The sequence below is a fragment of the Muscardinus avellanarius genome (genome assembly GCF_963383645.1).
Source record: "Muscardinus avellanarius genome assembly, chromosome: 16".
Classification (NCBI taxonomy): Eukaryota; Metazoa; Chordata; class Mammalia; order Rodentia; family Gliridae; genus Muscardinus; species Muscardinus avellanarius.
Genome location: NC_137802.1, coordinates 36,663,087 through 36,683,987, shown reverse-complemented (window position 1 = coordinate 36,683,987; position 20,901 = coordinate 36,663,087). Strand labels below are relative to the sequence as shown.

Here is a 20,901-nt window from a genome sequence, read left to right as displayed (position 1 = left end):
GAGACCCGGTTTCAAAAACAAAGAATAGAGCCGGGTGTGGTGGCGCACGCTTGTAATCACCGCTTGGGAGGCAGAGACAGGAGGATTACGCAGGTTCGAAGCCAGCCTCAGCTACTTAGTGAGGCTTTCAGCAACTTAGGGAGACCCTGTTTCCAAATTAAAAAAAAAAAAAAAAAAAAAAAAGGTCTGGGAGCATAGCCCGGAGGTAGAAAGCCTCTGGGTTCCACCCCGAGTACCACCAAAAATAAAGAATAAAAAACAGGGCAGGGGGTGTAGCTCAAAGGTCAAATGCCCCTGGGTTCCATCCCTAGACCCACAAAAACAATAAAAAATTAAAAAAAATTTTAAATTAAAAAAATAAAAAAATAGGTCTGGGAGTGTAACCTGGAGGTAGAAGGGCTTCCAGAAACCCCAGTACCACCAAAATAAATAAATAAAAATAAATAAATAAAAAAAAATGAAAATGAGCTGGGTGTGGTGAACACACTTGTAATCTCAGCATTCAGGAGGCTGAGATGGGAAGATCAAAGTTCGTGGACAGCCTCAGTTACTTAGAGAGGCCCTCTGCAACTCAGTGAGACCCTGTTTCAAAATAAAAAATAAAAAATAAATAGGGCTAGGGGTGGAGCAAGGAGGTGTAATGCCCCTGGGTTCCATCCCCAGTACCAAAAAAGATTTAAAAAAAATAAAAAAGCCGGGCGTGGTGGCGCACGCTTGTAATCCCCGCGCTTGGGAGGCAGAGACAGGAGGATCGCGCAGGTTCGAAGCCAGCCGCGCACGCTGGCTTAGGAGACCCTGTTTCCAAATAAAAAAGTATAAAAAATAGGTCTGGGAGTGTAGCCCGGAGGTAGAAGGGCTTCCAGGAACCCCAGTACCACAAAAAATAAATAAATAAATAAATAAAAATAAATAAATTAATTAATTAATAAATAATAAAAAAAGGCCGGGCGTGGTGGTGCACGCTTGTAATCCCCGCGCTTGGGAGGCTGAGACAAGAGGATCGCGCTGGTTCGGAGCCAGCCTTGCTGGCTTAAGAGACCCTGTTTCCACATAAAAAAAAAAGTAAAAAATAGGTCTGGGAGTGTAGCCCGTGGGAGTGTATCCCGGAGGTAGAAGGGCTTCCAGGAACCCCAGTACCACCAAAAAACAAACAAACAAACAAATAAATAAATAAATAAGAAAATGTATGCTTATATAAAAATCTGTACAAAAATGTTTATAAGTTCATAAATATCTTAAAGTCCTTTAATGGGTAAATTAATAAACTATGATATAATATATAGTGAATACTACTCGACAATAAAAAATGAAATATTGATTCACATGATGGGTAAAACTTAGTTGCTTAATTTTACTAAATAGAAGGCTATATATTGAGTGATCCTATTTATATGATTTTCTAGAAAAGGGAAAAAAGGAAGCCGAGAGAACCATATAAATAGGTTCACTCAGTATACAGCCTCCTACTTAGTATAAAGGACGATCACAAGAGTCTTTAGGTAACTGAAATGTTCTGTGTAGTGTTGTGGTGGGTACATGACATGTCAGAACCCCAGAACGACTGAATTTTAATGTATGTAAATTTACAAAACCAACCAGGATGTGTGTGGGAGGACAGAGAGCGACTACAATGATGACTCTATCACAAAGGAACCACAGAGCTCACAATGAAGAAGACAAGAAAGAAAAGTTGAGGAGGTTCTGAATCCAAGGATCTAAATAACTTTGAAAAAAGTACTTTAACATGATACCAAAAGGCCAATGACAAGAAGAACCGTGCACTAGCTGGGTGCAGGTCACCACTGTCCTGGCTACTGGGGAAGTGGACGGAAGGGTCCCTGGAGCCCAGAGGTTTGAGCTTAGCCTGGGCAAACACGAAAACCCTGTAACAAGAACAGACTAAACCAAATCAACCACGAGCACCGTACTCCAGGTAGCCACTTTTTTCTCACAGGGTATATATAGGTCAACAAGTCTGAAACTACTGGTTTATGTATTAAGGTTGGAAAAGTAAATATACTATAGCTAAGGGGAACCAAGGCTTCTCATGGTTAAACATCAAAAATAAGAGAGAAGGTTAGAATGAGCCCTGTAGAGCTGGACTGGCTATAGGTGTTAATACAGGTGTTTTTCTTAAAAACAAAAAACCCAAAGGGTTTATACATATACTGGATATATACAGAAATATAAATGCATGTGTGTTTTTGCACAAGTAAATACATAACACACATTTCCTTCTCCGTCCACTGACAGAGACTTAGAAGCAGTGATGTTCTAGTAACAAAATCAAATTAGCATCTGAATCTTTTGTTTCTAAATATCATACTTCAATAAAAGGAACCATAGTTGATTTTATGGCTGAGACAGAAAAAATACAAAGTGACTTTAGAGTATCATTTGGTGTCAGAAAGTAAGAAAGGAAAGCTTAAAAAAAACAAACAAGAAATAGACAAATCAAAAAGACAAGAACCAACCTGAAAGAGTTTCCAATGGCCAAAGCTGGAACAAGCTGAGCTACAAAATAATGACAGTATTGGATCATAATTCAAAGAACAAAATAGATATCCATTAGTCCACAATGATATAAATAAGTAGCTGAATAAAAAAATCAATGAGGAAGAAGGTGCTACCTCCCTTTTCCTTACAGAATTCTAATATGACCTGTATAAGAAATAAGGAACTAGAAAACCACTATTGGCTTAGGGTGGCAGCACACACCTGTAATTCTAGCTACTCAGGAGACCGAGGCAGGAAGATGGAAAGTTCCAGGCAAGCCTCAGCAACGTTTTTTTTTTTTTTTTTTTGGTTGCACTGGGAATGAAACCCAGGGGCATTGTACCTCCAAGCTATACTAAGTTGTAGAGGGTTTTCACTAAGTAGCTGAGGCTGGCTGCAAACCTATGATCCTCCTGTCTCAGTCTCCCAAGTACTGGGATTACAAGCGTGTGCCACCACACCTGGCAATCTCCGCGCTTGGGAGGCTGAGACAGGAGGATTGCACGGATTCGGAGCCAGCCTCAGCTACTTAGTGAGGCTCTAAACAACTTAGTGAGACCCTGTTTCCAAATAAAATATTTTTAAAAAAAGGTCTGGGAGTATAGCCCGGAGGTAGAAAGCCTCTGGGTTCCACCCCCAGTACCACAAAAAAAAAAAAAAAAAAAAAAAAAAAAAAGACCCTGTTTCCAAACAACAATATAAAATAGGTCTGGGAGTGTAGCCCTGAGGTAGAAGGGTTTCCAGGAACCCAAAACCACCACAAAAAAAAAAAAAAAAAAAAAAAAAAAAAAAAAATCAAGATTGGGGATAGCCAGACATGATGGCACACGTTTGTAACCCCAGTACTTGGGAGACCGATACAGGAGGATCGCAGGGTTGCTGCCAGCCTCTGCTACTTACTGAAACCCGCTGCAACTTAGCGAGATCATGCTTCAAAATAAAGGATAAAACATCAGGCTAGGGGTGTAGCTTGGAAGTATAATAGCCCTGGGTTCAATCCCCAGTACCAAAAAATAAATAAATAAATAAATAAATAAAATAAAATAAAAAAGACTGGTTATATAGCTCAGTGGTAGAGCGTCCCTAGGCTCAACATCCCTCACCTCAGTACAGGGGGTGAAAATAAACTCCCCACACAACCTACCATTAGAACATTCATTAATATCTGTTATAGGCAAGATCTATCAGTGGGTGCTAAAATTAGCTGGTAAGAGTGTATCCTACTTAATATACTTTGTAGAATCAAAGTATATGTTACAAATATTTAATAGTTGCAAAGGGAAACATAGTAAATTTATAACAGGGAATCCTGGCAGATATCACCTTAATCAAGTAATCTAGGTTAACATCACCAATAATAAATTCCAACATCATATCCCCTTCAACACAGTGTACTGAGGAAGGCATGTCATCACTGCAGTGATAAAGCACAACTTCAGTTTAATATAGGCAAGCATCAAACTAGGCGCTGTGTCTCACACTTCAAGTCCCAGCAACTCAGAAGGCTCCGGCAGGAGGATCCCAGTCGAGATCAGCCTGGACGAGTTAAGGAAACCTTGACTCACAATAAGAAGTAACAATCGGAGGGATGTAGCTCAGTGATACAGTGGCCCTGGGTCTGAAGCCTAGTCTTTGTCTCTGTGTCTGTCTGTCTGTCTGTATCTCTCTCTCTCTCTCTCTCTCTCTCTCTCTCTCTCTCTCTCTCTCACACACACACACACACACACACACACACACACACACACACACACACACACACTTTATAAAATAACTAGGAGGCTGAAGCAAGAGGATCACTGGAGCCTGGGAGAACTTGAGGCCAGCCTGGACAATACAGATCCTGTCTCAAAAACAACAACAACAACAAAAAACCCCACCAAACCAAAAAACTGACTTGGTATGTAACTAGGGGGTCTGGGAAAAGAATTCTATTTTCCCAGAGTCCACTACAAAAAGCTAGCAAGTCTTAACTAAAGCTGTCATCTCTGAAGAACACTTCTGGACATTTTAGCATATGTCCGGCATATTATGAACACGGAACGACCAGGACAGACGCTGCCCATCACCCTTCAAAACATGATCTTGTCTACATTACTAAATATTAGATGCAACAGGAATAGAAAAACTGGTTTCTGGTCCCACTTTTAATAAACTTCAGAGGCACATTTTCTCAAGTTAATTTTATTAGCAAAAAGTGTGAACTATTTTGAAAAGAGTAAACTATCAGTCATAGCATTCAGCAACACATTGGGTATGGAAAAGTGAACAATATTAAGTAAAATAGAAGCCAATGAGATATCTCTCATATGTATATAGTCATGCTTTTTTGATAGTCTCTTGGTCAACTTTCAGTGTAATTTCCACACATACAGAGGCGCTCAAACACAAATGTAGGAGCACAAGGGCAAAGTTTGGCAATTATTTTGGGTTACTTATGAGTCTGAAATAAACCTTGTATAGAGTTTAACTTTGATGTGAGCCACTGTATAAGAAGTATGAATCTTTAAACATACTGATGCTGAAACTGATGTCCAACTAATGATAATAGTGTTTAAAAATACTTTTGTATAATAGTTATATTTTAAAGGCAGAAAAAATGAAATAATTTTAAATAATCTTACACGTGTCCACATGAGCAGGAAGATAACCAATTCACATTAATTCATCTTAAATTACATTTGCGAGAGTCACACATATAAGACCATGTGCCACTGAACAGTGTGCCTGCACTTGAACGAGTGAGAAAGATAAATCTTAGTCTGACAGCACAATCCAGAGTCGATTAGGGTAGTGTTATTTCAGCTATTCACGTAAAGTGTCTATAGGATAGAACCTATCTAAAATTAACTTTTTTATTCAATAATCTACATGCCCTAATGAAACTATAAACTGTGATTAAAACCCAAAATATAAAACTTAAACACAACCGAGTGCCTAGCCAGCGACAGAAGAGCACCAGAGGGAAGGGTCGCTTCGTGCACGAGCACCTCCGGGTGCACTTCCTGGAAGCTTCCTAGAAGTCAGTTACGGGAGGAAAACTGCCTCTTGTGGATGCAGTAATTTGCTAAATCAATTGAGGACCACACACTGTTATTCATTACATAAGGAATAACTGTTCCCATGCTGTTAATTTTTCCCACATTACTACAGCCTGACACTAGGAACATGCTACTTTCTAACAGTTTCTGAATGACTATTTGGCATAGAAACAATGAAAAATAGGACAAGATCTGAATATGTGACTGATGACATTTTTGAGCACCAACCGCAACAAACCTCAGGGTAAAGGGAGCGTGTGAGTCAGTTCTCTCGATCAGGCCATTACCTTCCGCCGTTTTCGTCAGCACTGTAGCACAGATTCTCAGGGTCTACTTGTTCACCATCAGGAAAACTGGAGTGCGTATCTAAAAAATCAGAAAGTCAAAAATTTTAAAAATTAAGCCGTAACAAGATATATTTCCTTTCCCAGGTCTTGAAGTGATCTTACCCAGTGTGTTTCAGTGATAAAGATGTGCTGGGTTGTGAACAAAGCTGTCTTCAGAGAATTCCTGATTTGCATCAGATGTTAAGCAAACACAAAGGGAAAATACAGAAGAAAAAGCAAAACACCTAACAGGCACCCACAATTAGAAGATGAAAGGCATGCCTCACAGTCCTCTTGAGGAATTCATGGGGCAGCTGGAGAAATGAATGAGATTCAGACTCTGTAAACGTAAGATGGATCTCAAAACAACTGTGCATGCAAAAACCACCGCAAACCTCATCCACATTCAAAATAATTTGCCCCAAACCTGATCCTTCTTTCGAAGGGGAGAGGCAGAGAGAACTGAGTGAGGATGTTGCATGTCTGTAATCCCAGTTCTTGAGAGGCTGAGACAAGAGGATTGCAAGTTTGAGGCCAGCCTCAGCAACCTAATGAGACCCTGTTTCAAAATAAAAAAGAAAAAGGCATGGGGATGTAACTTAGGGGTAGAATACTCTTGGGTTCAATCCCAGATACCAAAATATAAAAAATACTAATAAATTTTTTAAAAAGGTGTGGTGGTAGTGCTTGCCTGAAATCCTACTTCTTGTAGGCTGAGACAAGAAGATCACAATTTTTGAGACAGCCTCAATAACTTTGCAAGACCTGTCCTTTAAAAAAAAAAAAGGCTGGAGGTGTAGCTCAGAGAATGTCCCTGGATTCAATCTCCAGTACCAAAAAAAAAAAAAAAAAATACAAAAATAAGTAAACAAAATACAAATATAAAACAAAGGCTAATGAAAAAAAGGTGTGTGTAACTCAAAGGCAAAATGCCCCTGGTTTCAAGCTTTAGTACAACAAAATAAATGAGTAGATAATACGTATTTCTGCACTATAAGCCATGGGTGGACTCTGTTGAAAACTGTTTTTATAACTATAATGGAAAGCCGTACTAAGGCCAGGGGCCATGCAGAAGCAGAGTGTGACCACTTTCCTTCCAGGAATCGCATTTGCTGGTTGAGTAACCAAGCAAAACACTGCATTACCAAGTTTTCCTCATATTCAACATATAGTTTACCAAAGAACGTCGCCTCACAAATGACAGTAATTAAAAGAGAGAGAAGCAAGAGCAGCAGATCAGGGTGGCGGAGCAGCCGTGGTGCCATGGCCTGCGTGGCGAGGGCTCGGCGCACCTTCGTCTGGGGGCTGCACCATCAGAGCGTCCTTGAACGCGCCCCCGCTGCCGCTGTGCTCCTCTTGCTCCTCGTTCTCAGTGTCGCACTCAATGTCGCTGTCGCTGCTCATTCCTGGCAGGAGAGAAGGGGACATGTGTGTGACGAGAAAGCACTGCAAGTGACAGAAAGGAAAAGCTCTTTATCCACTATCCCAAGATTCCTACTGAAGTTTACAAAGAATGCCGTGTGTGTGTGTTAGAAAGAGCACAGGTGCCCGCGTATACACACACACACACACACACACAGATAATTAAACCCAGAAATATACTAACTCTGAGCTTCACCCCTAGCCTTATTTTATTCTGTACTTTGAAATGGTCTCATTAAGTTATTGAGGCTGTCCACAAACTTGGAATTCTCCTGTCTCAACACCCCAACTACTGAGATTACAAGCATGTGCCACCACACCTGACTGAATGCCAAATACCAAGTTTGAATTGACACAAACAAAAAAATAACCACACAAACCTCAAAAAAAAAAAAAAATATATATATATATATAATAGATAGATAGCCAGGCGTGGTGGCGCATGCTTGAAATCCCCGCGCTTGGGAGGCTGAGACAGGAGGATCGCGCAGGTTCGAAGCCAGCCTCAGTTACTTAGTGAGGCTCTCAGCAACTTAGTTGAGACCCTGTTTCCAAATAAAATAGAAAATGGGTCTGGGAGTATAGCCCGGAGGTAGAAAGCCTCTGGGTTCCACCCCCAGTACCACCAAAAAAAAAAAAAAAAAAAAAAAATTATTTTTCTTTTTTTGTGGGTTTGAGGATGGAACTCAAGGGCATTCAACCTCCAAGCTGCACCCCCCGCCCTATTTTTTGTTCCTTATTTTGAAACCGGGTCTCACTGAGTTGCAGAGGCCCTCACTAAGTAGCTGAGGCTGTCCGCGAACCTCCGGTCTCAGCCTCCCAAATGCTGGGATTATAAGCGTACGCCACCACGCCTGGCCACAAATCTCAATTCTATTATTTTAGAAGAGATTTTTGTTGTTCTCAAAGTTTAAAATTGAGTGCCAGTCCTTGAAAGTTGAAATTTAAAACTAGTATTAATTTCGTTACATTGAAAAAAATTTTTTTCCAAATCAGTTATTTCCAGCTGGGTGTGGTGGCGCACAATTATTTGGGAGGCTAAGACAGGAGGATCACAGTTTGCAGAGAGCCTCAGCTACTTAGTGAGGCCCTTTGCAACTCAATGAGACCCTGTTTCAAAATAAATAAGAAGGCGATGCATGGTGGTACACTCTTGTAATTCCCCTGCTTGGAAGGCGGAGACAGGCGGATTGCGCAGGTTCAAAGCCAGCCGTGCTGGCTTAAGAGACCCTGTTTCCAAAAATAAAAAAGTATAAAATAAGTCTCGGGCTGGGTGTGGTGGCGCACTTTGTAATCCCCACGCTTGGGAGTCGGAGACAGGAGGATCGTGTTGGTTCGAGACAGCCTCGCTGGTTTAAGAGACCCTGTTTCCAAATAAAAAAAATATAAAAAAATAGGTCTGGGAGTGTAGCCCGGAGGTAGAAGGGCTTCCAGGAACTCCAGTACCACCACCACCACCAAAAAAAAAAAAAAAAAAGTATATGTATAGTAAGAAGGCCAGGCGTGGTGGCGCACGCTTGTAATTCCCACACTTGGGAGGCTGTGACAAGACAATCTCATGGGTTCAAAGCCAGCCTCAGCTACTCAGTGAGGACCCTATTTCCAAATAAAGTATATAATAAGTCTGGGAGTATAGCCCGGAGGTAGAAAGCCCCTGGGTTCCACCCCAGTACCACACACACAATAAAGGTCTGAAGATGTAGCTCAGAGGTAGAATGTCCCTGGTTTCCGGCTCCAGTATTGCTAGCTAGCTAAATAAATAAATAAGTAAGTAAATAAATAAATAAAGTTTTAAAATAGAGCTGAGGTATAGCTCAAAAATAGAATGCCCTGGGTTCAGTCCCCACTGCAACATATGAATGAATGAATGAATGAATGAATGAATGAACGAAGAATAAATAACAAGAGCCAGGTATGGTTGTACCCACCACAATCCCAGGACTTAGGAACTGAAACAGGAGAATCACAGGTTTTAAATCAGCCTCAGCAACTTAGTGAGGCCCCCAGTAATTTAGCAAGACCCTATTTCCAAATAAAAATATGGCTAGGATGTAGTTTTAAGATAGTGTCCCTGGGTTCAATCCTAATAAAACACACACACACACACACACACACACACACACACACACACACACACCTCACTATAAAATCAAACCACCTTCTTTTGTGAAGCACAGCCTCCACCTTGTGGCCCCTTTATGGAACTGTTGCTGAAAATAAAATTATGCTAAATTCTTGAAATTCTAGGTAGTTAATTGACTTCTTATTAGTATTTCCATTCCTAAAAGATATCAACCTACAGCATTAAAAAGCACTGGCATAATTTACAACTCTTAAATTCTAAGTTATTCTTCAGTAAATTATATGATTACTATTTATTTATTTAGTGGTACTGGTGATTGGACTCAGGGGCATTCTACCTCTGAGCTATATCCCTAGCCATATATATATATATATATATATATATATATATATTTTTTTTGAAACAGGCTTTCAGTAAATTGTAGAGGGCTTTACTAAGTTGCTGAGGCTGTATTCAATCTGTGATCCTCCTGTCTCAGCCTCCCAAACACTGGGATTATAAATATGCACCATCATGTTTGGCTTATGACTAATTTTTTTTATTTTTTTTGGTGGTACTGGGGGTGAAACCCAGAGGCTTTCTACCTCCAGGCTATACTCCCAGACCCATTTGTATTTTATTTTGGAAACAGGGTCTCACTAAGTTGCTGAGAGCCTCACTAAGTAGCTGAGGCTGGCTTCGAACCTGCACAATCCTCCTGTCTCGGCCTCCCAAGCACGGGGATTACAAGCGTGCGCCACCACGCCCGGCTTTATAACTAGATTTTAAAAAATTGTTTAGTTGATCCAAGCGTGGTGGGGCATGCTTGTAATCCCAGTACTTGGGAGGCTGAGACAAGAGGATCACAGTTTCACGGACAGTCTCAGGTACTAAGTAAGGCCTCCACAACTTAGTGAGACTGTGTTTCAAAATGAAAGAAAAAAATTGTGCTGGGAAGCTGGGGGTGGTGGTGCACACTTGTAATCTCAGCATTCAGGAGGCTGAGACAGGAGGATCCTGGTTTGCTGACAGCCTCAGCTACTTAATGAGGCCCTCTGCAACTCGAGACCCTGTTTCAAAATAAAGAATAATAAAAAAAAGGGCTGGGAGTGTAGCCTGGAGGGAGAATGCCCCTGGGTTCCATCCCCAGTGCTGCAAAATAAATAAATTAATTAATTAAATAAAAGAATAAGCCGGGAGTGCTGACACACACTTGTAATCCCAGTACTTTCGGAGGCTGAAAAAGGAAGATCACACACTCAAAGCCGGCACCAGCAATTTGGTGAGGTTCTTAGGAGGGAGAAGGCCTCTGTTTCCAACCCCAGTACCACAAAAAGTAAATAAATCAGAGAACTACAGTAACATATATATGCTCATGTTCATAGCAGCACAATTCATAATAGCCAAAATATGAAATCAACCTAGGTCTCCATCAACAGATGAATGAATTGCAAAATTATGGGAAATACAATTGAATTCTACTCAGCAATAAAGAAGAACAAAATCATGTCATTCGTAAGAAGATGAACGACCTGGAGAACATTATGGTAAGTGAGATCGGCCAAGCATAGAAAGACAAGGAATATGTGTTTTTCTAAATTAGGGAGTGTTAGAGATACCAGAGAGACTGCAGAAAATGGAGGGGAAACCTCAACAAAGCTAAAAAGGAAGGGTAGGAGAGGAAGAAGGCTGAGGTTGATTAATGGAGGAGCTACACTCAAATATGTGTGTAAGTATGAATGTAGCATAGTCAACCCAGACACTCACTGTTGGGAGTAGGAGGGAAGGGGAAGTGGGGGGGGGGGGCACCAAGTACTGTGTGAATGTATGCCATTGTCAATATGATGCACATTATGATGTAAAACTATAGTGTACCAATTTAATAAAAATAAAAATTAAAAATAGGGCTGGGGGTATAGCTCTAAGAATGGCCCTGGGTTCAATCTGCAATACAGAAAGAAAAAAAAAGGAAGAAAGAAACAGAAAGAAACAATGAATCCACGAACCAGTTTTTACTTTCTAGTTGCTTTAAATAAATGAATTCCTTTACACCAATAAATGTTTATATGTTGATTGCAGAATTAATTCTCATGGGAGAATATTAATAATACTTTCTATTTAAAATATTTTGACTAATTTTCCTCAGGATTCAAGAAAACATACTTTCCCAAGAAATATTAGGAAGAATTTCTTGCATGAAAACACTGAGGTAGAGCAGAAGAAATAAAATAGGTATAAAGGAGACATATCGAAGAAAAAGAAAGTAGCTTTTTTTTGTGTGTGTGTATGTGTGTGTGGTACTGGGGGTGGAACCCAGGGGCTTTTCTACTTCTGGGTTATCTTCTCAGACCTATTTTATACTTTATTTGGAAACAGGGTCTCACTAAGATGCTGAGAGTCTCACTAAGTAGATGAGGCTGGTTTCGACCTGTGTGATTCTCCTGTGTCAGCCTCCCAAGCACGGGGATTACAAGCGTGTGCCACCACTCCTGGCAAGAAAGTAGAATGCTAATTCAGAATTTCCATGCACTTCTCTACCTGGGCTGGAATCTCCCCAAAACCTGTCACTTCCAATTTCCTGGGAAATCTGTAAATCTTAAGTTAACAAAAAATTTACTCACACATGATAATTATTTTGTTCACCATCAACCAGTCCAATGAAAAGTTAAAGCAGCTGGGAGTGGTGGTGCACACTTGTAATCTCCGCTCTTGGGAGGCAGAGACAGGAGGATTGTGCAGGTTCAAAGCCAACCCTGCTGGCTTAAGAGACCCTGTTTCCAAATAAAATATAAAAATAGGTCTGGGAGTGTAGCCCGGAGGTAGAAGGATTCCATCCCCAAGTACCATCAAAAAAAAAAAAAAAAAAAAAAAAAAAAAAAAAAAAAGGTAAAGCAAAATATGTGGAGGGCCTCACTAAGTAGCTGAGGCTGGCTGCAAACCTTTCCTTAGTAGAGGAAATGCTATCAATTTATTTATTTATTTATTTATTTTTGGTGGTGCTGGGGTTAGAACTCAGAGGCTTTCTATATCCAGGGTCTCACTAAGTTACTGAGAGCCTCACTAGCTGAGGCTGGCTTCGAACCTGTGTGGATCCTGTCTCGGCTGCCAAGCGTGGGGATTACAAGTGTGTGCCACCATGCCCGGCTCAATTTACTTTAAATAAGAAATAAAACTGGTGTCATATTGTGTTTTTCATGCTAACCAGTTTTGTGTGTGTGTGTGTGTGTGAGTCTGGGGATGGAACCCAGATACATTTGACCTCCAAGCTACACCCCCTGCCCTATTATTTTATTCCTTATTTTGAAATAGGGTCTAAGTTGTGGAGGGCCTCACTAATTAGCTGAGGCTGTCCACGAACTGTGATCTTCAGGTCTCAGCCTCCCGAATACTAGGATTACAAGTGTTCGCCACCATACCCAGCTGCTAATCAGATATTTATATAGAAAAACTGCTAGGATGATGTGAGTTTGAGTTGGAGGCTAAAATTTAAAAGTCCACATCATTTCTCACCTTATTTTTATTTATAAATTATTTATTTATTTATTTATTTATTTGGTTTTAGGGATTGAATCCAGAGGCATTCTACTTCAAGGCCATATACCCAGCCTTTCTTTGTTCTGAAACAGGGTCTCACTAAGTTGCTGAGGCTGGTTTCAAACCTGTGACCCTCCCATCTAAGCCTCTCAACCTTGATTATTTAATATGCTTCTTTCCCGATTCCACATTCCATTCACAGCTGCAAAATTAATTCTTCACACAGCAATCAGAGTAGAAATTTAAAAAAACATAATTACATATCATCACTTGTTTAAATCCCATTCAAAGAACACAGTCAAGATTCTAGCTAGGACATTAAATGCATCTTTTAAAGATCTGACCTCTGACCTCATCTTTTGCTAGTCTTTACCTGGCTAACTTCTACTTATTCCATCCAATGTGTTTTCCGAGGGTCCATATAGAGACCAGGTCGGCAGGAAGGTAGGTTATGAGCATTAACTCCAGGTTCAAATTTTAACTCTTACAATTACTAATTCTGTGATTGGGCAGGATAAATTCCATCTCTAGGTTTTAGCTTACTTACCTGTAAAATCAGGATTATAAAAGTAACTAGTTAGCAGGGCATGGTGGCACATGCTTGTAATCCCAGCATTCGAGAGGTAGAGGCAGGAGGATCATGGCATGGACAGCCTCAGCTACTTAGTGAGGCCCTTAGCAACTCAGTGAGACCCTGTTTCAAAAAATAAAAAATACTAAGAAAATAGGGCTTGGGGTGTAGATTGGAGGTATAGTGCCCATGGGTTCCATTCCCAGTACCGCTAAATAAATAAATAAATAAATAAATAAATAAATAAATAAATAAATAACAAGTCCAACACTTTCCTCTTCTCCCCAACCGAGGAGTCACTCTCTCTACGTGGTGCATTCTAGGGATCAGGTCAAGCCCGCTACCTGCCTTCACTTGAGAAGGAGTAAACCTGGGAGTTGCCATCGGAGAAGAGTTGACTCCCCAAGTAGCCGCTGCTAGAGAGGCCCGGCCACCATTTACTGACCCCTGACCCACTGTCAATGCAGTCTGCTTCTGCAAAGTGGTATGATCAAAAGGACTATGTCTTCATTGAATTTTGTGTTGAAGACAATAAAGATGTTAATATAAAATTTGAAAAATCCAAACTTTCAGTTGTCTTGGAGGAAGTGGTAACTTTAAACATTTAAGTAGCCGGGCGTGGTGGCGCACGCTTGTAATCCCCACGCTTGGGAGGCGGAGACAGGAGGATCGCGCAGGTTCGAAGCCAGCCGCGCGCTGGCTTAGGAGACCCTGCTTCCAAAATGAAAATGTAAAAATAGGTCTGGGAGTGTAGCCCCGAGGTAGAAGGGCTTCCAGGAACCCCAGTACCACCAAAAATAAATAAATAAATAAATAAAATTTAAGTAAACTCGATCTTTTTTACTGTATTGATCCAAATCGCTCCAAGCATAAAAGAATGAACAAATCAATTTTGTTGTTTACTAAAAAAAGAATCTCGCCAGTCATGGCCTAGGTTAACAAAAGAAAGGGTAAGGCTTAATTGGCTTAGTGTAGACTTCAATAACTGGGAAGGCTGGGAAGATGATTCAGATGAAGACATGTCTCATTTTGATTGTTTCTCTGAGATGACAAACATAAGTGGTGATGATAAAGATTTACCCGAAGTAGATGGAGCAGATGAGGCTTCACAAGACAGTGATGATGAAAAAATGCCAAATATGGAGCAAAGAGTATTGCGGCCACCTGGATTTTGCGAAAGAAAATAACTTCTGCAAAATTTCATAATTAAGAGAATTTCTGAGCTAATAGCTCTAAAGGCAGATGCTGTATTTGCCTCCTTTAAACTATTTTTCAACCCGTTTGTTGCTGTTTTTTAAGGCCTGAGGGCTGATGATATACCAATGTATGGAGCAATCTTAAGTCAGATAAGGCAATATCCTTATGCAAGAACATTTCCCAGACTTCCACAAAGCTGTCAAGGTTCTAGGCAATTGATAACAGAAGCTGTACTAAATATAAACATTTCACCTAAATGTCCTTTACTTCATAATACACTTATTCACATGACAAGAAGTTTTCAGCTTAGAGAAAGATAAATTTAAGATTTAGAAATGGACTCACAGTGGCTGAAACAAATTGGCTGATACCTTAAACTGATAACCTGCTGCTCCTCCTCTGGTGTACCCTTCAGAATTATTCCACTGAAGCTTATTTTAAAAAACTTACTTCATAGTATTTTATTTAAGCAATCACTTGTCAATGTTTCAGATGTTAGCTAAAACTAGTAAATGGCCTTAACTTAAGATGATTATTGAGGTCTATACATTTGATATTGCTTAGCCCTCAAGCTTTTACAGAAATTAGCATGGAAGATGAAGAAAGCTGTACACTATTGCTTGAGACTCTATACATTTAGGCCAGATTTATATTTCCATGTCAGTATGGCAAATAAGTAAAAAAATGTTAAAACATTATTGGATATTTTATTTTTTTGACTCAGCTTACAGACATAAGTTGAGGCTGAAAAACCTCAACTTACATTCATGACATTGGAGACTTTTAAAAAATGTCTACATTTGAGCTGGGCATGGTAGTGCAGGCTTGTAATCCCAGCACTTGGGAGGCTGAGACAGGAGGATTGCACAGATTCAAAACCAGCCTCAGCTACTTAGTGAGGCTCTCAGCAACTTAGTGAGAGCCTGTTTCCCAAATAAAATATAAAAAAAGGTCTGGAGCCCAGAGGTAGAAAAGTCCCTGGGTTCTACTCCCAGTGCCACAAAAGAAACAAAAGTCTACATTCTTTCTAGTCAATGGTTGGATGATTTAAAAGAAAAAAGTAACTACCATATAGAACTGGCTTGAGAATAATGAAGGATAATATTGGTACAATTTTTAGTACTATCAGGAACAAAGTGAGAAATTAGTAAATATTATCTATCTATAATCATTCTTATACACCTCGTCATTAAATTCCTTGTACATCTTATCACAGCATTATAAGCAGAAATTAACTAGTCTCCCCAACACCTAAACCGTGGTTTTCAACTGCTCTCTCTGTCCCCTCCCAGCACACATATGTAACACATCTGAGAGCTACAACTTGCTTTCCTTTGAAACTGCGGTTCATTCTGCTAGTGATGCTCAGAGTGGCAGCCCTAGTTAAGTGAGTAATTCAGTTCCATATTATAACTGGTTTTTTTTTTTTTTTTTTTTTTGCTTAGTATAATTTATAGGTATTCAGCATCAGGGACAGTGAGACAGAATGGGTTAAGAAATACTATGATTCTTTTCTTTTCACTCCTCTTTTTGGTTTTCGCCTCCCAAGAAACACACTGCAATATCTAGGGGCATTTTGAGTTGTTATAACTCAGGAGGGAGTGTGTGTGTGTGTGTGTGTGTGTGTGTACACGAGTGTGCACATGTCCATGAGTGTGTGTGTGTGGGGTCCTGCTGTCATCTAGTGGTTAAAAGCTGAGCATGCTACCACGCATTAGACAATGCCTCCCTAACAATGAAGAATTATCAGGTCCAAAAAGCAATAATGTCAAGGCAGAGAAACTGAACTAGATAGCAGATTCAAGGATTAATTTATCATAACATAAAATACAATATCAGGCAAATTAGAAGCATTTTATAAAAGATACATGAAAGAAAAGCAGTGGAGTATACCTATAATCCCAGTACTTGGGAGGCTCAGACAGGAGGATCACAAGTTGAAGGCCAGCCTCAGCAAGGCCCTGTTTCACAATAAAAAACAAAAAGGGTTAGGGTGTGGCTTGGATGTAAAATGCCCCTAGGTTCAATCCCTAGTGTGTGTGTACACACACACACACACACACACACACACACACACACACACACACAGCATAAAAAGTTGAGTTTATAATTCCAGCACATGCCTATACAAATATAAACCACTACCATTTGTAACTGTAATACAAAGACATTTAAAGTAGCTAATTCCCCACAGCTCCTTTCTATAAAGATTATGGGTCATAATATATGTGGATTCACATTTTTTCCCCTCAGAACTGGGGATTGAATTCAGGGGCATTCTACCTCTGATCTATACCCCCTGCCCTATTTTTTATTCTTTATTTTGCAACAGGGTCTCACTAAGTTGCAGAGGGTCTCACTAAATAGCTGAGGCTGGCCTTGAACCTGTCATCCTCCTGTCTCAGCTTTCCTAATACTGAGATTACAAGCATGTGCCACCATGCCTGGCTCCTGAGTCATAGTATTTCTTAACCCATTCTGTCTCACTGTCCCTGATGCTGAATACCTATGAATTATACTAAGCAAAAAAAAAAACAAAACAAAAAAAAAAAAACCAGTTATGATAACATTGAAATAATATTTGGATATTTATTATATTCACAAAACTGAAAACCGTGACTTAATGGGCCAATATCTTAACAATCAACACATCACTTTAAAGGTCATTTTCTTTTAATCTCTCCCACTGAAATAATGCTGACCAGTGCAGATACTATCTAAGAGATAAGACCAACACATTTACTGCTCTTCAAATGAAAAACCCCAGCTGGCCGTGGTGGCGCACGCTTGTAATCCCTGCGCTTGGGAGGCTGAGACAGGAGGATTGCACAGGTTCGAAGCCAGCCTCAGCTACTTAGTGAGGCTCTCAGCAACTTAGCGAGACCCTGTTTCCAAATACAATATAAAAATAGGTCTGGGAGTATAGCCTGGAGGTAGAAAGCCTCTGGGTTCAACCCCCAGTACCACAAAAGAAAACAAAACAAAACAAAACAAAAAAACAAGTGAAAAACCCCCAAATTCCATCACCTACATACTCTTTCAGGTCAGCCAAAAACAGATGCTGGCACCTGTATATATTCTAATCTATAATTTATTAATCACTGAAATTCAAATGAGTGCACAGGTGGAACATGGTAGAGTTTTAATGAGAAATAAAAAGCTTTTTTTTTTTGGTGGTACTGGGGTTCCTAGAAGCCCTTCTTCCTCCCAGACCTATTTCATATATATATATATATATATATATATATATATATATATATATATATATATATATATATATATATATTTTTTTTTTTTTTTTTTTTTTTTGGTGGTACTGGGGTTCCTGGAAGCCCTTCCATCTCCGGACTACACTCCCAGACCTATTTTTACATTTTTTATTTGGAAACAGGGTCTCCTAAGCCAGCGCGCGCGCGCGGCTGGCTTCGAACCTGCGCGATCCTCCTGTCTCTGCCTCCCAAGCGCGGGGATTACAAGCGTGTGCCACCACGCCCGGCTTATTTTATATTTTTGAAACAGGGTCTCTTACGCCAGCACGGCTGGCTTCGAACCTGTGCGATCCTCCTGTCTCCGCCTCCCAAGCGCGGGGATTACAAGCGTGAGCCACCACGCCCGGCATAAAAAGCTTTTTCAATGCCAAATGGCATTAAAAAAGTTGACACTCTTTTTTGTTAACATATAAAGGACATAGCAAGGGCAAACACATAGCTTTGCTCCAAGCACCTGCTGTTACCTAAAGTTACAAAATTCCTTCTATGCTTTTATTTTATTATTTATTTTATTTATTTATTTATTTTGGTGGTACTAGGGATGGAACCCTTCTACCTCCGCTACACTCCCAGACTTATTTTATATTTTTATTTGAAAACAGGGTCTCTCAAGCCAGCAAGGCTGGCTTCAAACCTGCGTGATCCTCCTGTATCCACCTCCCAAGCTCAGGGATTACAAGCGTGTGCCACCACGCCTGGCTTTTTTTTTTTTTTTTTGAAACAAGGTCTCACTAAGTTGCACAGGGCCTCACCGATTAGCTGAGGCTGTCAGCGAACTGTGATCCTCCAGTCTCAGCCTCCCAAGTACTGGGATTACAAGCATGCACCACCACGCCTGGCTCTCCTTTGCTTTTAGATGAAGAATTAGAGTGATGAATGCGGAGTGTGGTGGTGAACACCTGTAATCCCAGTACTTGGGCGACTGAGACAGCAGGATTCCTCAGCAAGTTAGAAAGTCCTTCAGGCAGTTAGCAAGACCCCCTTTCAGAAAGATTCAAAAGAACCAGGTGTGATAGCACACACTTGTAATCCCAGTACTTGAAAGGCTGAGATGGGAGGATTGCTGTGGCTAGCCTCGGCTACTTAGTGAGGCCCTCTGTAACTTAGCAAGACCCTGTTTCAAAATAAAAAATAAGGCCGGGCGTGGTGGCGCATGCTTGTAATCCCCGCACTTGGGAGGCAGAGACAGGAGGATCACGCAGGTTCGAAGCCAGCCGCGCGTGCTGGCTTATGAGACCCTGTTTCCAAATAAAAAAGTATAAAAAAAAATAGGTCTGGGAGTGTAGCCCGGAGGTAGAAGGGCTTCCAGGAACCCCAGTACCACCAAATAAATAAATAAATAAAAATAAAAATAAAAAATAAGGCTTCGGTTATAGTTTGCAGGTAGAATGCCTCTGGGTTCCATCCCCAGTACCCCCCCACACACACACACACAAAGGGTGGGGTGCAATATGACATACATTATAGTGTGAGGCAATAGTGTACCAATTATATATAAATAAAAAATAAAGAGTTTTAAAAAAGGGTGGAGGTATAGTTTAGAGGTAGAATGCCCCTAAGAGTTCAATCCCTAGTACAAAAAAAAAAAAAAGAAAAAAGAAAAAAACCAATAGCAGCAAACCAAACAAATAATAATGAAATTGGAAGAATATAGTGAAGAAATACTACAAAGTGTAAGTAAGAATAAGTTGGCAGAGTTGAGGCTGGTCAGCAGAAGGAATTTTTAAAAAGGTTAAAGCTCACCGGGCGTGGTGGCACACGCTTATAATCCCTGCGCTTGGGAGTTGGAGACAGGAGGACCGCGCTGGTTTGAAGCCAGCCTTACTGGCTAAAGGACCCTGTTTCTAAGTAAAAATATAATAAAAATAGGTCTGGGATTGTATCCCGGAGGTAGAAGGGTTTCCAGGAACCCCAGTACCACCAAAAATAAAAAATAAAAAAAGGGTAAAGCTTAGGATGTTTCTATAAAAAAAGAAAAGCACTCTGTAGTCATTAGATTGACTTTAAGAGATGAAGGCCAGGCATGGTAGCTCACGCTTGTAATCCCAGCATTTGGGAGGCTGAGACTGGAGGATTGCCATTGTAGGACAGCCTTAGCTACTTAGTGAGGCCCTTTGCAACTCAGTGAGATGCTGTTTAAAAAAATAAAAAGACTAGAAAATAGAGCTGGGGTGTAGCTCAGAGGTACAATGTACCTGGGTTCTATCCCCAGTGCCACAAAAAAAAAAAAAAAAAAGAAATAAAGATATAATACTATTCTAATTAGTTATTGGGGACACATCTTCCAAAACTGTGGATATAGCTAATTCATCGTTCCATGTCTAGCAAAATTTCAATGCACGACATGTAGCTGGCTTATTACATTTATTGATTGAACAGAAAACTTATCTGCAGATTTTCCCCTCCGTAAATGCTTCTATCAACAAGACACATACTTTTATTTAGTAAATTGTCCATTTTGCCTTCCTCTGTGCTTAATGTCCTAGTAAATCAAAATCTGGCATAATGAATGTTGTGTTCAGACCAAATATGTCATATTATCTCTGTGACTTTTTTTTTTTTTTTGCAGTATTGGGATGGAACCCAGGGGCATTATACCTCTTAGCTACACCTCTAGCTCTAGTTTTTAGTCTATTTATTTATATATTTAGATGGTACTGGGGTTGGAAACATTCTACCTCTGGGCTACACTCCTAGACCTCTTTTATTTTATTTTTTATTTTTATTTTTTGGTGGTACTGGAGATGGAACTCAGAGGCTTTCGACCTCCAGGCTATACTCCCAGACCTATTTTATACTTTATTTGGAAACAGGTTCTCACTAAGTTGCTGAGAGCCTCACTAAGTAGCTGAGGCTGGCTTCGAACCTGTGCAATCCTCCTGTCTCAGCCTCCCAAGCCCTGGGATTACAAGGGTGCGCCACCACGCCCAGCCCTATTTTATATTTTATTTGGAAACAGGGTCTCTTAAGCCAGTGCGGCTGGCTT

General features: G+C 40.3%; 1 protein-coding gene and 1 pseudogene across 6 annotated transcripts in view; one reads left to right on the top strand and one right to left on the bottom strand.

Moving 5' to 3' along the window:
* Positions 1 to 5,817: 5,817 nt before the first annotated feature.
* The window catches only part of TRIM37 (tripartite motif containing 37), a gene marked incomplete at both ends in the record, with an annotated part of 115,456 nt that continues 100,372 nt past the window's right edge, over positions 5,818 to 20,901 (bottom strand). For 4 of the 5 annotated variants that reach the window (XM_080712505.1, XM_080712509.1, XM_080712506.1 and 1 more), the window contains 2 exons: positions 5,818 to 5,900; positions 7,153 to 7,266. In XM_080712505.1, the coding sequence (XP_080568631.1) occupies positions 5,818 to 5,900; positions 7,153 to 7,266 (197 nt within the window). The remainder of the gene's footprint in view (positions 5,901 to 7,152; positions 7,267 to 20,901) is intronic. The other variant, XM_080712508.1, reaches the window with a different exon arrangement.
* Positions 13,911 to 14,636, top strand: LOC308274994 (prostaglandin E synthase 3-like; annotated as a pseudogene). Its single transcript has 2 exons — positions 13,911 to 14,067; positions 14,275 to 14,636. The product of its transcript is annotated as a prostaglandin E synthase 3-like (transcript).